This window comes from Spinacia oleracea, chromosome 4 (assembly GCF_020520425.1).
Source record: "Spinacia oleracea cultivar Varoflay chromosome 4, BTI_SOV_V1, whole genome shotgun sequence".
NCBI lineage: Eukaryota > Viridiplantae > Streptophyta > Magnoliopsida > Caryophyllales > Amaranthaceae > Spinacia > Spinacia oleracea.
Window position 1 is genome coordinate 2,925,490 of NC_079490.1, and position 10,239 is coordinate 2,935,728.

Consider the following 10,239-nt stretch of genomic DNA (forward strand, 5'->3'; position numbering starts at 1 on the left):
TAAAATATGGTCAAAGTGAATTATGTGAATCATGCAAAAATTCAAAACAGGTCGAGTATTAGAAATAAAATATGGTCAAAGTGAATTATGTGAATAGTGCAAAAAAGTCAAACTGGGTTGAGCATTAAGGGACGGAGGGAGTCCGTCCCGGAATACTTGACCTGTTTTCCTTATCGGGCCGTCCCTTAATACTTGACCTGTTTCTAAAAATGGAAATATTCTAACAATATTATATTATTTCTCACTCCACCCCTATTAACCCATCTACCCCTTACTCCATACAAAAAATAATTAAAAATTCAACCCATACTCTCCCCCAACCCCACCTCTTAACCCACCTCTCACTAACTACATTAAAATAATACCCCACTATCAACTACTACCTATTAAATTAAATAAGTCAGTTCAAGTTCCTTAAACTCTGTGCTGGTCAAACCGGGTCGAGTATTCCGGGACGGAGGGAGTACTTTTCTTCTATATACATTACATAATATGTCACAGTTTCGTTCCCCTCATCGCCCGTTTGTAATTTACATTATTCTTGTGGCTCATTAGCGCAAACAAAATATATAATTTTTTTTATTTTTTTTATTTTGTTAATTGTTTTTTTTTCGAGGGTTTGTAAATTGTAATTACTTAACTAATGAACAATTCTTTTTGCCCTTTTTATGAATAATAAAGAAGGAAGTCCGTGAGAGAACATGGGCACCGTCTATGAATTGCAATGCCAACTCACTCAAAATGTATTGTAAAGTGAATATCCAGATCATTTATTCCAAATTTCCAACCTTATTTCTTCACTTTTAGGAGGCCTTTCACACCCCAAAACGGAAATTAAAAAGAAAGAATTTCGATGTGAATGTATTGCAAATTTGCAAGTTGTCTTGGCTTTTAATGTTTGAGTTGATAACTTATGTTACTAAAAAATTCTTCGTTTCACCTCACTTATTCGTTTTAGATCTCAACATGTATTCGCAGTGACGGATCTTGCACAATTTCACGAGGGGGACAGGTAGAAGAAAAAATTAAGCAATATACTATGTAATTATGTAATTATACACAGATTTTAGGGGGAGCCGTAACAAAAAATACACTATAAAATTACGGCTTTCACGTCACCCGTTGCTTGTTTAATAGCTAAAGCGAAGCTTTTGAAGTCGCTTATGCGAAGCTTTAGGGAGTCAACAAAAGCTTCGCTTTATTCATACCAACTTCGCTTTAGCGACTTCATACCTTACTCGTTAGAGTAAGCAAATAGGAATTATTTCTGGCCGCGGGGGCCAGGCCCACCCCTAGCACAACTAAGATCACAGGGATAAGACGATTGAAACGATGAAAAATCTCACGTAATAGTTGAGTCGGATTCTTGGATATGTACTCGTGTCGGACATGAAGGTCCAAATAGCATAGCTAGTTATCAGAAAATATTCAAACTTTAGTTATCATTAAATATTACGTAGTAAAACTTTTTACACTCGGTAATTCTACATGATGTCCATTATACAACCGAGAATGCTCTTGGGCCATGTTATGTTCACCTTATTTCAAGAAATATAGGTTCAAATAAATTTAGATTCGATCCAAATAAGTGGAAAATAAAGGTTGTTCAAATACAATTTATAACTAAAATAAATTCAGAAAAAATAAGTAAAAACATGTGAATAAAACGACCCTTAATATTGCTGAGTACAATTATTTTTTTGGCTCATTTGTACTCACAAGGAAACAAACATGCAAACAAAACAAAATTGATCACCGTACGCCTAATAATGGAATTGGCTCAATTTTAACTATACATATATATGCTAAATAATTTGCACATGAAAAGACAATAATAAAATTTAATTAGTAATTAGTAATAAATAATCTGCTAAAATTGATGGTCAATGAAATGGCACACCAGTCATTTTAAAACAATAATAGAAAGGCTCAAAATAAGAAAATAAACCCGTTTGTCAAGCAATAAACAGATAATCAACCCTAAATTTAGACAAAGGTTTCCTGATATTATTTGATAAACATGAAACAAATGTACAACTTCTTCTTCTTCGCCGCAATGCCATGGAAGGCCGTGGCAAAGTAAGTCGAATTCCATCTAACGTATTTCGATTCTCCCTCTTTGAAAAACGGTTTCGTTTCGTTTCTTGTTCTCGTGTTAAAAGGGTCGGGAATGTAGCTATAGAGCGCGTGTAGTTGCTAGATTAACCGGGGTAGAACAAGTGTTTGTGTGTTCCTCGGTCTGGTTGGGCCGTGCGGCCCGTGTCTTACTTGGTCATCTCGGTCGTCAAGAACCGAGATATATCATCCATGTCTGTCGACTTTTATGCATGATGGCTTACGAGTCCAATGAGCAAGGGATGCTTGTTTTGTATGTAGTAGTTAACTCGTGGACACATTTTACATAGACCTGATCAAAAGGCGGGCCGTGCCAGGTTCAAGCTGGGCTGCAATAAAATATTAAGCCCATCATGCCGGACCAGACTCCGGGTTTTTTTTGTGCTCCAAACCCGCTAATTCAAGCCCATAATAGCAGGCTTTTCAAGCCGTGTCATTTTATAACTATGATTGCAATTTCGAGTTGCCCAAAACCATCTAAAAAAGTTATAATCGGTCCGGGCCTGAAAACGGGTCAAAATTCTGCACAAACCTACTGTTTCGGCCCGGGCCTGAAAACGGGTCTGAATTCTGTACAAACCTACTATTTTCAGGCTGAGTCGGGTTCAAGATGATCGAGTCTAATTTTATGAGAATTATGATATAATTGCATTGCAATAAATTCCCTGATCACATATATTTACATGATCTTCATTTGTGTTGGGCCATGCTAATTGTATAACTAGAGTTGCCCAAAACCAGTCTAAATTTGCATCGGGTCAGGCCCAAAACAGGCCTAAAATCCGTACAAAACCCGTAAATTTCAGGTCGGCGGGCCATCGGGCCTGTCTCAAGATGATCGGGTCTAATATTACGAGAATTAATATATTTACATGATTGCCATTTTCTTTACCTGTCTAATAAAATGAAACCTGATGCAGGATAAGAAGTGGAAGTCAGTCCCTCAATTCGGAGGCTGGGATCAGAAAGGAGCAGCAAGTCCTAACTATTCCATGGTCTTCGGACAAGCTCGAGCTCACCGGAAACAAGCCAAGACGGGTGTTAGGCATATGGCCCTAAGAAACGAACCGGTTTTTACTGCTCCGCCAAATCTTCATGTTCATCGTCACCACCATGATCACCACCACGATCACCGCCCAGATCGGCAAGAAGATCACGAAGATGATTCTACTGTAATGGTAAGGATTTTTTTTTACTCCGTTACCAAAAAGTATAATCTGTGCAAGGTCACAGAAATGTTAATGCTGCAGATGCTACAGGCCTGCAGCAGCATTAACATTATTGACATAGGGTTGGCTGGCCCGGTTGGGCAACGCTTAAGTAAAGCTGATAGAGTGAGCTGACCAAGCCCGGTTATAGAGGGTTTGGGTACTGTTTTCCAGCTCAAATCTGGCCGAGCCAAAAAATAAAAACCAGCTAGCCATTATGGCAGTGTAAAGATGGATGTGGGTCGGGCCGTGCCGTGCTTCGGGTCGAGCCCGTGGATCTGAAAAGACATGGCCCATGCCAAACCCACTTGTAACGTTTGTCGGGTTGGAAAGGGACGAAAATTTCAAAAATACAGCCTACAAACTGCCCTGGCCCACGTCAAGCCCCCGTGTAACGTGTCGGGCCGGAAGGGCCGGAAATTTCAAAAATACAGCCCAGACCCACTTCCTCTCGGTCGGGTCGAACCGTGCCTTGTCGTGCTTTTTCCAAAAAATACGGCCCAGGCCCAACCCAATAACCATGACTTCAAGCTCGTGCCAGACTGTGTTTTTCCCGTGCCCGTGCTTTTTTTTGTGCCAGCTCGGCCCACTGCCATCTTTATGGTAGTGCACCCTTGTCCGGCCATTTTGTATTTTTTTTTTGTTAAGGAAATAAAACCAGGCGGACTATCTAGCTCAACCTTTCAGGTGATAACGAATTTATATTTGATCTTTGTATTGTTCAATATCCCCTGGCTCGGGGGCGTACGTGGATCAATACAAAGATCAAGTACAATTGTAGCAAAAGAATGGATAAACACATTTTATGATCAGAGCAAAAATTTCATTTCCCTTTCTGATACTTAGAATACAATTTTCTGCAGAAGAAAAACAAGTTTATGGCGTACTGTTGCATAATGCCTTACTAAGAACAAGAATTCATTCATACTGCCAAAAAGAGAAGAAAAGACGCGAATTCCTACTGCAATTTTTGTCAAATACTTGTAAATTTATACTATGAGGTGATCAATCAGAAAAAATAAATCTAAACTTCTTGGAGCATATGTTTTGTTGAACTTAATTTTATTTATTTTAGACACAAATACAAATCAATACATAAAGTTTTGAATTCAGACACAGATAGTTTTGCACCACAGGAAATTTTCTTTTCTTTTCTTTTTTGTTTTATTTCAGTATGATCCGTAAAAAAAGATCAGCATTCGTGTGTAATGGTAATAATGTTTCATTTAGTTCATGTCAAGTAAAATGAAGGCAGAATTTTCTGTACAAAGTAATGCAGTATTAAGTTTTAAGTTGAGGATCTGAACCGTTTTACCGGAGCTTTGAGAGAAGAGAGGTAACTGCTATCTGCCTTTTCAATACCGTCGAAAACGTAACTGAAAGGAGGCATCTCTACGTATTTTCCAGAACCCGGAAAGGCTTTTAGTTCTCCGTTTTGCCAAACAATCTTTCCTCCCGCAATAGTTACTTCAACCTTTCCCTGGAAAAATAAGCAAAAAAAATAACATCTTAAGAAAAAAGGCTCAGCAAAATGCAAGGTTTTGAATATAATACTCCCTCCATCGGTTCATAGTCTAATAATAGGCCATGTTTTTTCGGGGTTCACGTTCAAGGAATTCGCCAAATATACCATCATTAATTCATTATCCTTCACTAGTCAGATTTTTACTTCTCCAAATGTAAAATTAAGTGTGATAGAGGAAGTTCAAATTTTAACTTAATGAAACTAAATGTGGCACTGGGCTGGCCCGGCCCGGCACGATAAAAGCACGGTCCGACACAGACACGAACAAAGCACGGTCCGGCACGGGCGCATCTAGACCCCGCCCGTTAGAAGTGGAATAGGTGTGTACCGGGCCCGTTCATGCAAACGAGACATGGGCTCGGCCCAAAGCATGGCCCGACCCACAGACATCTTTAAACCAGAGCAATAAAAAAGATAAAACTTTTGCTAGTTCCGAATTGATTATCACTATCCATAAAAACTAGTTCAGAAACCATAAAACATAAAAATAGAAAGACAAAAGTTTAACAAGTAATCACCTTTCCTGTCACCCCCTCGTAGACATTTGTGTCTGTCCTATAATGATGCAGTTCTGCTGAAATTGTGAAACTTGCATTAGGATTGAGTATTATGATGTCTGCATCAGATCCGGGGAGTATTGCTCCTTTTTTCGGGTATATGTTGAAGATTTTCGCACTGCATAAAGAAACTTTATCAACAACAACAGATTATACCAGATAAAAATTAAGGACTGTATGTTTAAGTATCAGAAACTATACCATTCTGTGCTTGTTATCCTCACATAATCACTGACTGACATCTGCCCAGATTCCTACATCAAAAAGATAGAACCACGAAAAATGAGAAAATTCTGAGTTTTCTAGAAAAAATATTAATCGTGGATGCTACAATCTTCGGAAGCTTACCACCATCGTGTCCCAGACTAGATGCATCCTCTCCTCAAGCCCTAATAATGAGACAACAGCAAGAAATTCATGTTTTGAATTATTCAATCAAATACCATGATCGAGTCATAAAATTTCAAAATTAAGCTTACCATTAACACCATTTGGGATTTTTCGGAAATCATCAATTCCAAAAGCCTTTTGTGCTGAATTAAACGTACAGTGATCAGTCCCGACTAGCTGCAACATAGTGAAGTGTAATGTTCATTGTCCTCTATTTGTACGTGAATGTCTAGAATGAAAAGAAGTCGTATAGGTATTTATCATTTTCTCGGTGTCAGAGTTCAACTGTCAAATAACAGGTGTTTATTCCATAATCCATTTGAGCACGACCATGCATTTTACAGTTTCTAGCTCTCTGAGTGGCCACTTTTTACTAGGATGGGAATCATCCTTATACTTTATCACCAGGAAAATAGTCTAGATCTATCTATGTACAAGAAACCTAACTTTTTTTTTTTACATAGACAAAAGTTGCATAAATTTCGGGTCAATCTGTTCCTATACTGCGGAAAATTATTCAAGGAATTTATCAATATAAAGTTTTATCTATCAGTGTAAGAAACCTGAAGAACTCCTGAAGAAAGAGCACCCTGTAGCGCTTTACCATGGCCAGCTTCTCTGATTGGTGGACTCATCACATATCTGATTCCCGAAAAAAGAGAAGGGAAAAAAGTGAATATAATAGGCGGTTTGATGGAAGGAAAACAAAGTAGAGTAACAAGAGGACTTACTTTGCTGCAATGGAGAAGTCAGGATCCCAAAGCACGGAATCATTCAGGATTAATCCCGAAACTACGGCCTCGCCTATGACTCTCTGTCCTGTATTAAGGAGAGGAAGACAATAAAAAGTTGTGAGAAGAAGTTTATAAAAGATTGGCTAATCATTCAGGATTAAAGGATTGACGACACCTAATCTTAAAATAAAAGATTAGCTAAGAACCTGATTTTCGAGCTTTGGCTACTTCTTCCATGGCATCAATGCTCATCACGTGAACCACATACAAAGGCGTGTTTACAAAACGTGCTAGTCGGATAGCTCGAGATGTTGCCTCTCCTTCGAGCTGAAAGGCCGTGAAAGACAAGACAAAGTAAGAAACAATATTCAATTTACATCAGATACAGAAGTAACCTAACTGGTATAAGTAAACAGTAGCTAAAATGTGCTGCTTGTGCTTTGTATTCACCAATAAGATCAGACCAGATCAGATAAGGAGAAATAAGGTGAACTAAACGGGGCCTAAATCAACCTATGCCTCATGGAGAAGTAGAGAATATTCTAGGAAAAATAAGGAAAATGTGACACAAACTCCCGACTCTATAAAAGATGTGAATGTAAGATGTTAAACAATTTAACTTGACGCCTCAGATATACTTAACGATCTGAACCCATGCATGAAGATGGTCAGCAATTGAAGAACTGATAATATTAACCAGAGAAACACAGAAAGCAATTCAACAGAAATCTGAATTCCAAAAGAAGGCTTCATCGATGTATCATAGACCCGACCTAATGGGCAGACTTTTCAAGGTATGGCCCAGCCCGGCCCACAATTTGATCAGGTCTAATGTATCATATTCAAATTATGCGAAACCATCAACAGCCTGTATATATCTTAACAGATGCTAGGGGAAATTACCAGAGGAGGTCTTGAAAGAGCATGCCCCTCAGGACCAGTGATACCAAGTTCTATCATCCGCTTCTGCCCTTCAAAAACAGCATCACCGTTTTCTGCATGAACCATAGGCAAGGCACCCAAAGACTTGCATTTCTTGAACCCCTCTATCAAAAGCTCATCGTTTATCATGAAAGAGCCCTTGTACGCCATGAAGAATTTGAAAGAATTTATACCTGAAATTTGCTAAGCATTTTAAATCTGATTATTGACTTTGACGGCCCGTTTGGTAGCTGGTAATAAACGGTGGGAATGAGAATAAATCTAAGTGTAATTTGGCAAGAAATAACATCATGATGTCCATGGTAATGAAACTTTGTCTCAAACTTGGTGTTTTTCTTCGTAAATTTGCATTCCCACCTAATACCACTCCCCTGATGGTAATGGATGGTAATGGAAACTTATAAAGAAAAAGAGATAGTTTTGAGTGGACTAGCATTACCATGGGAATGTATATTGATTTTCTTTACAAATTTACATACAAATTCATTCCTATTGACACCGTTTGTGGCCGGCTACCAAACGAGCGGTAAAGGGAATGAGACTAAGAAACTGAGACACTAACCTTCCTCCTTAACCATCAAATCCATTTCCCTTGAAACAACCTCATCCCATTTTGTAACCGCCATATGAAAACCATAATCCATACAAGATTTCTGAGCCTTTTGTTTGTATAACTCCAAACCGGCCGTCAAGCTTCCATTAACAGGTATGACAAAGTCGATATGCATTGTTGTACCACCAGCTAATGCAGCAGCTTGACCGCTAAAGAAGTCATCGATGGTCTGCGTGCCCATGAACTCCATATCCAGGTGAGTATGTGGATCAATTCCTCCTATTAAATTTCACATGTACGAAGGTTAAACTGACAGTACACATTTTTTCCTGTATCATACAGTTTTACTACCTCCGTTCTCAAATGGTAGGTCACTTTTATGTTTTAGTCCGTCTCAAAATAGTAGGCCACTTTCTAAATAAAGCAAGTAAAAGTTCAAGCTTCCGTATTATCGTTAATGATACTCTTATAAGAACTTTCAAAGAAAGACAACATTGGTATACTTCGTATTTGATAGTGGAGGAAAGTTGTGGTACTTTAGCTAATTTTTTTTTAATTAATCTCAAATTTGGCTTGTTATTTAGGAACGGAGGGAGTATTTTAGGTTAAAAGACAGACGACTCTACCTGGCATGACATATTTTCCAGTCGCGTCAAGCACAACTACGTCATCACCCACCTGTTTAAAGCATCACAATCCCATTTACAATTTAGTTCTAGGTCTACATTTCAAGGCAAGACAATATAAGATCACAAAGTTTGCAAATTGTACTTTGTATAACACAGTTTCACTATACCACATAAGCAAGTGGCACGGGAAAATACATATACATATATACTCGGATACTCCCTTATCCGAATCAATCATAATTAAGGACACCAATTATCACACACGTTTTGTTATAGTTGTATTAATCAAACTCTCATTATAGGTGAGGATATCATGAGACATACATCCAGTCACTTCCAGAAAAAATGACAACTTTTTCCGAACATCTCAAATTGTATGTATATAAATGGAGGGAGTATTTAACTGTATTAACAATCTAACATTAGTAATCAGAGACCAAGAAGCATAATCTCATGATTTCTGGGAAATTTTAACACCAAGTGTCCCACCAATCCACCATTAGATTGACAGACAACAAAAACAATCACAAGAACAAAATCCAGGTTAATAATTGGTAAATCTTACAAAATAATTACAGAAATTCACAAACCGCACAACCCCAGAAATCAGGATTAAAAAGTAGATTAATGATAATAATTACCTTAAGATTTGATTGAACAGCAACAATAATACCATCTTCCACATAAACATCAGCAATTTCTTGATGATGGGCATTCACTACTGTTCCTCCTTTAATCAATATCTTTGATGATGATGATGATGATGATGATGGAATTCCACACCCACTTTCTCCATATTCAATCCCAGCTTCACAAAACTATCCAACAATCAAAACCCCCGAAAAATTGTTGAAAATAGTTAGCAAATTGGTGATTTTTCGAAACCCCATATGAATTAACAATCATATTAACAACTAATGAGTGATTAAGCAGATGGGTAAGTACAAATTTAAGGAAAAACTTACAAGATTAGTAGCTATTGTTGTTGTTGCAGGTAGGAGAGAGAAAGCAGCAAAGAGAATCACCAAGGTTAGCAGCAACTGAGTGATCATCTTACTAAAAATCATAATTTTAAAAAAATTGGGATTAAAGAGTGAAAATTTAGAGTTCCATTTGAGAAAAGTTCAAAGCTTTTTCAGCAATTTTCGCGGATTAATTCGATTTGATGCAAGATTGTGACTTTGGGGAAAGAGGATTTTTTTATTGACTTTTTTTTTCTGGAGTTTTAATGAATTGACCAATCCCATGATTGATTCTTGGAATCTGCTGGAGTTTTTATTTTATCTTTTTTTTGGATAGAATTGGCCACCCGGATCGAGATTCTGAAATTTTATTGTACACCGAATACGCCTCGAGTTAAATGTGCGTAAAATGAGCGAAGTTAATTCTATTCAAAGTATTTCTCGGTGTAATCGGATGTATTAACAAAAAAATTACACTGAAAATTAAAGCGGGCTATGTAACTATGTACCCCTTTGTTCAAAGGAATACCTAAAATATCATAATGTTAAAGAAATCCCCGTGAAAAATGCAAATTCGCTAAATATTGGATATTTTCGCAATTTCTCTATAGATCAAAGATGTAA

The 10,239-nt window shown here is 37.6% G+C and overlaps 2 protein-coding genes across 2 annotated transcripts; one reads left to right on the top strand and one right to left on the bottom strand.

Annotated features, from left to right (window-relative positions):
• The first annotated feature begins 2,048 nt into the window (after positions 1-2,048).
• On the top strand, positions 2,049-4,435 carry LOC130472283 (uncharacterized). Its single transcript, XM_056842859.1, has 3 exons — positions 2,049-2,079; positions 3,036-3,293; positions 4,187-4,435. Exons 1-3 carry the CDS (start codon positions 2,062-2,064, stop codon positions 4,229-4,231), a joined length of 321 nt encoding a protein of 106 aa, XP_056698837.1. The 5' UTR covers positions 2,049-2,061; the 3' UTR covers positions 4,232-4,435.
• Positions 4,436-4,446: 11 nt separating this feature from the next.
• Positions 4,447-9,902, bottom strand: LOC110783328 (dihydropyrimidinase). Its single transcript, XM_021987654.2, has 13 exons — positions 9,619-9,902; positions 9,295-9,471; positions 8,651-8,702; positions 8,034-8,303; positions 7,433-7,644; positions 6,736-6,856; positions 6,527-6,614; positions 6,359-6,437; positions 5,885-5,972; positions 5,754-5,794; positions 5,607-5,659; positions 5,367-5,523; positions 4,447-4,803 (listed from the first exon to the last, which is right to left on the bottom strand). Exons 1-13 carry the CDS (start codon positions 9,718-9,720, stop codon positions 4,612-4,614), a joined length of 1,632 nt encoding a protein of 543 aa, XP_021843346.1. The 5' UTR covers positions 9,721-9,902; the 3' UTR covers positions 4,447-4,611.
• Between the last annotated feature and the right edge of the window lie 337 nt (positions 9,903-10,239).

Coding starts and splice junctions, on each gene's coding strand:
- LOC130472283 (XM_056842859.1), top strand. Junction 3,294..4,186: donor AAGATGATTCTACTGTAATG/GTAAGGATTTTT, acceptor AATTTTCTGCAG/AAGAAAAACAAGTTTATGGC.
- LOC110783328 (XM_021987654.2), bottom strand. CDS start 9,720: ATGATTTTTAGTAAGATGATCACTCAGTTGCTGCTAACCTTGGTGATT. Junction 7,645..8,033: donor TTTGATGGTTAAGGAGGAAG/GTTAGTGTCTCA, acceptor AGCAAATTTCAG/GTATAAATTCTTTCAAATTC. Junction 6,615..6,735: donor AGCCAAAGCTCGAAAATCAG/GTTCTTAGCTAA, acceptor TCCTTAATACAG/GACAGAGAGTCATAGGCGAG.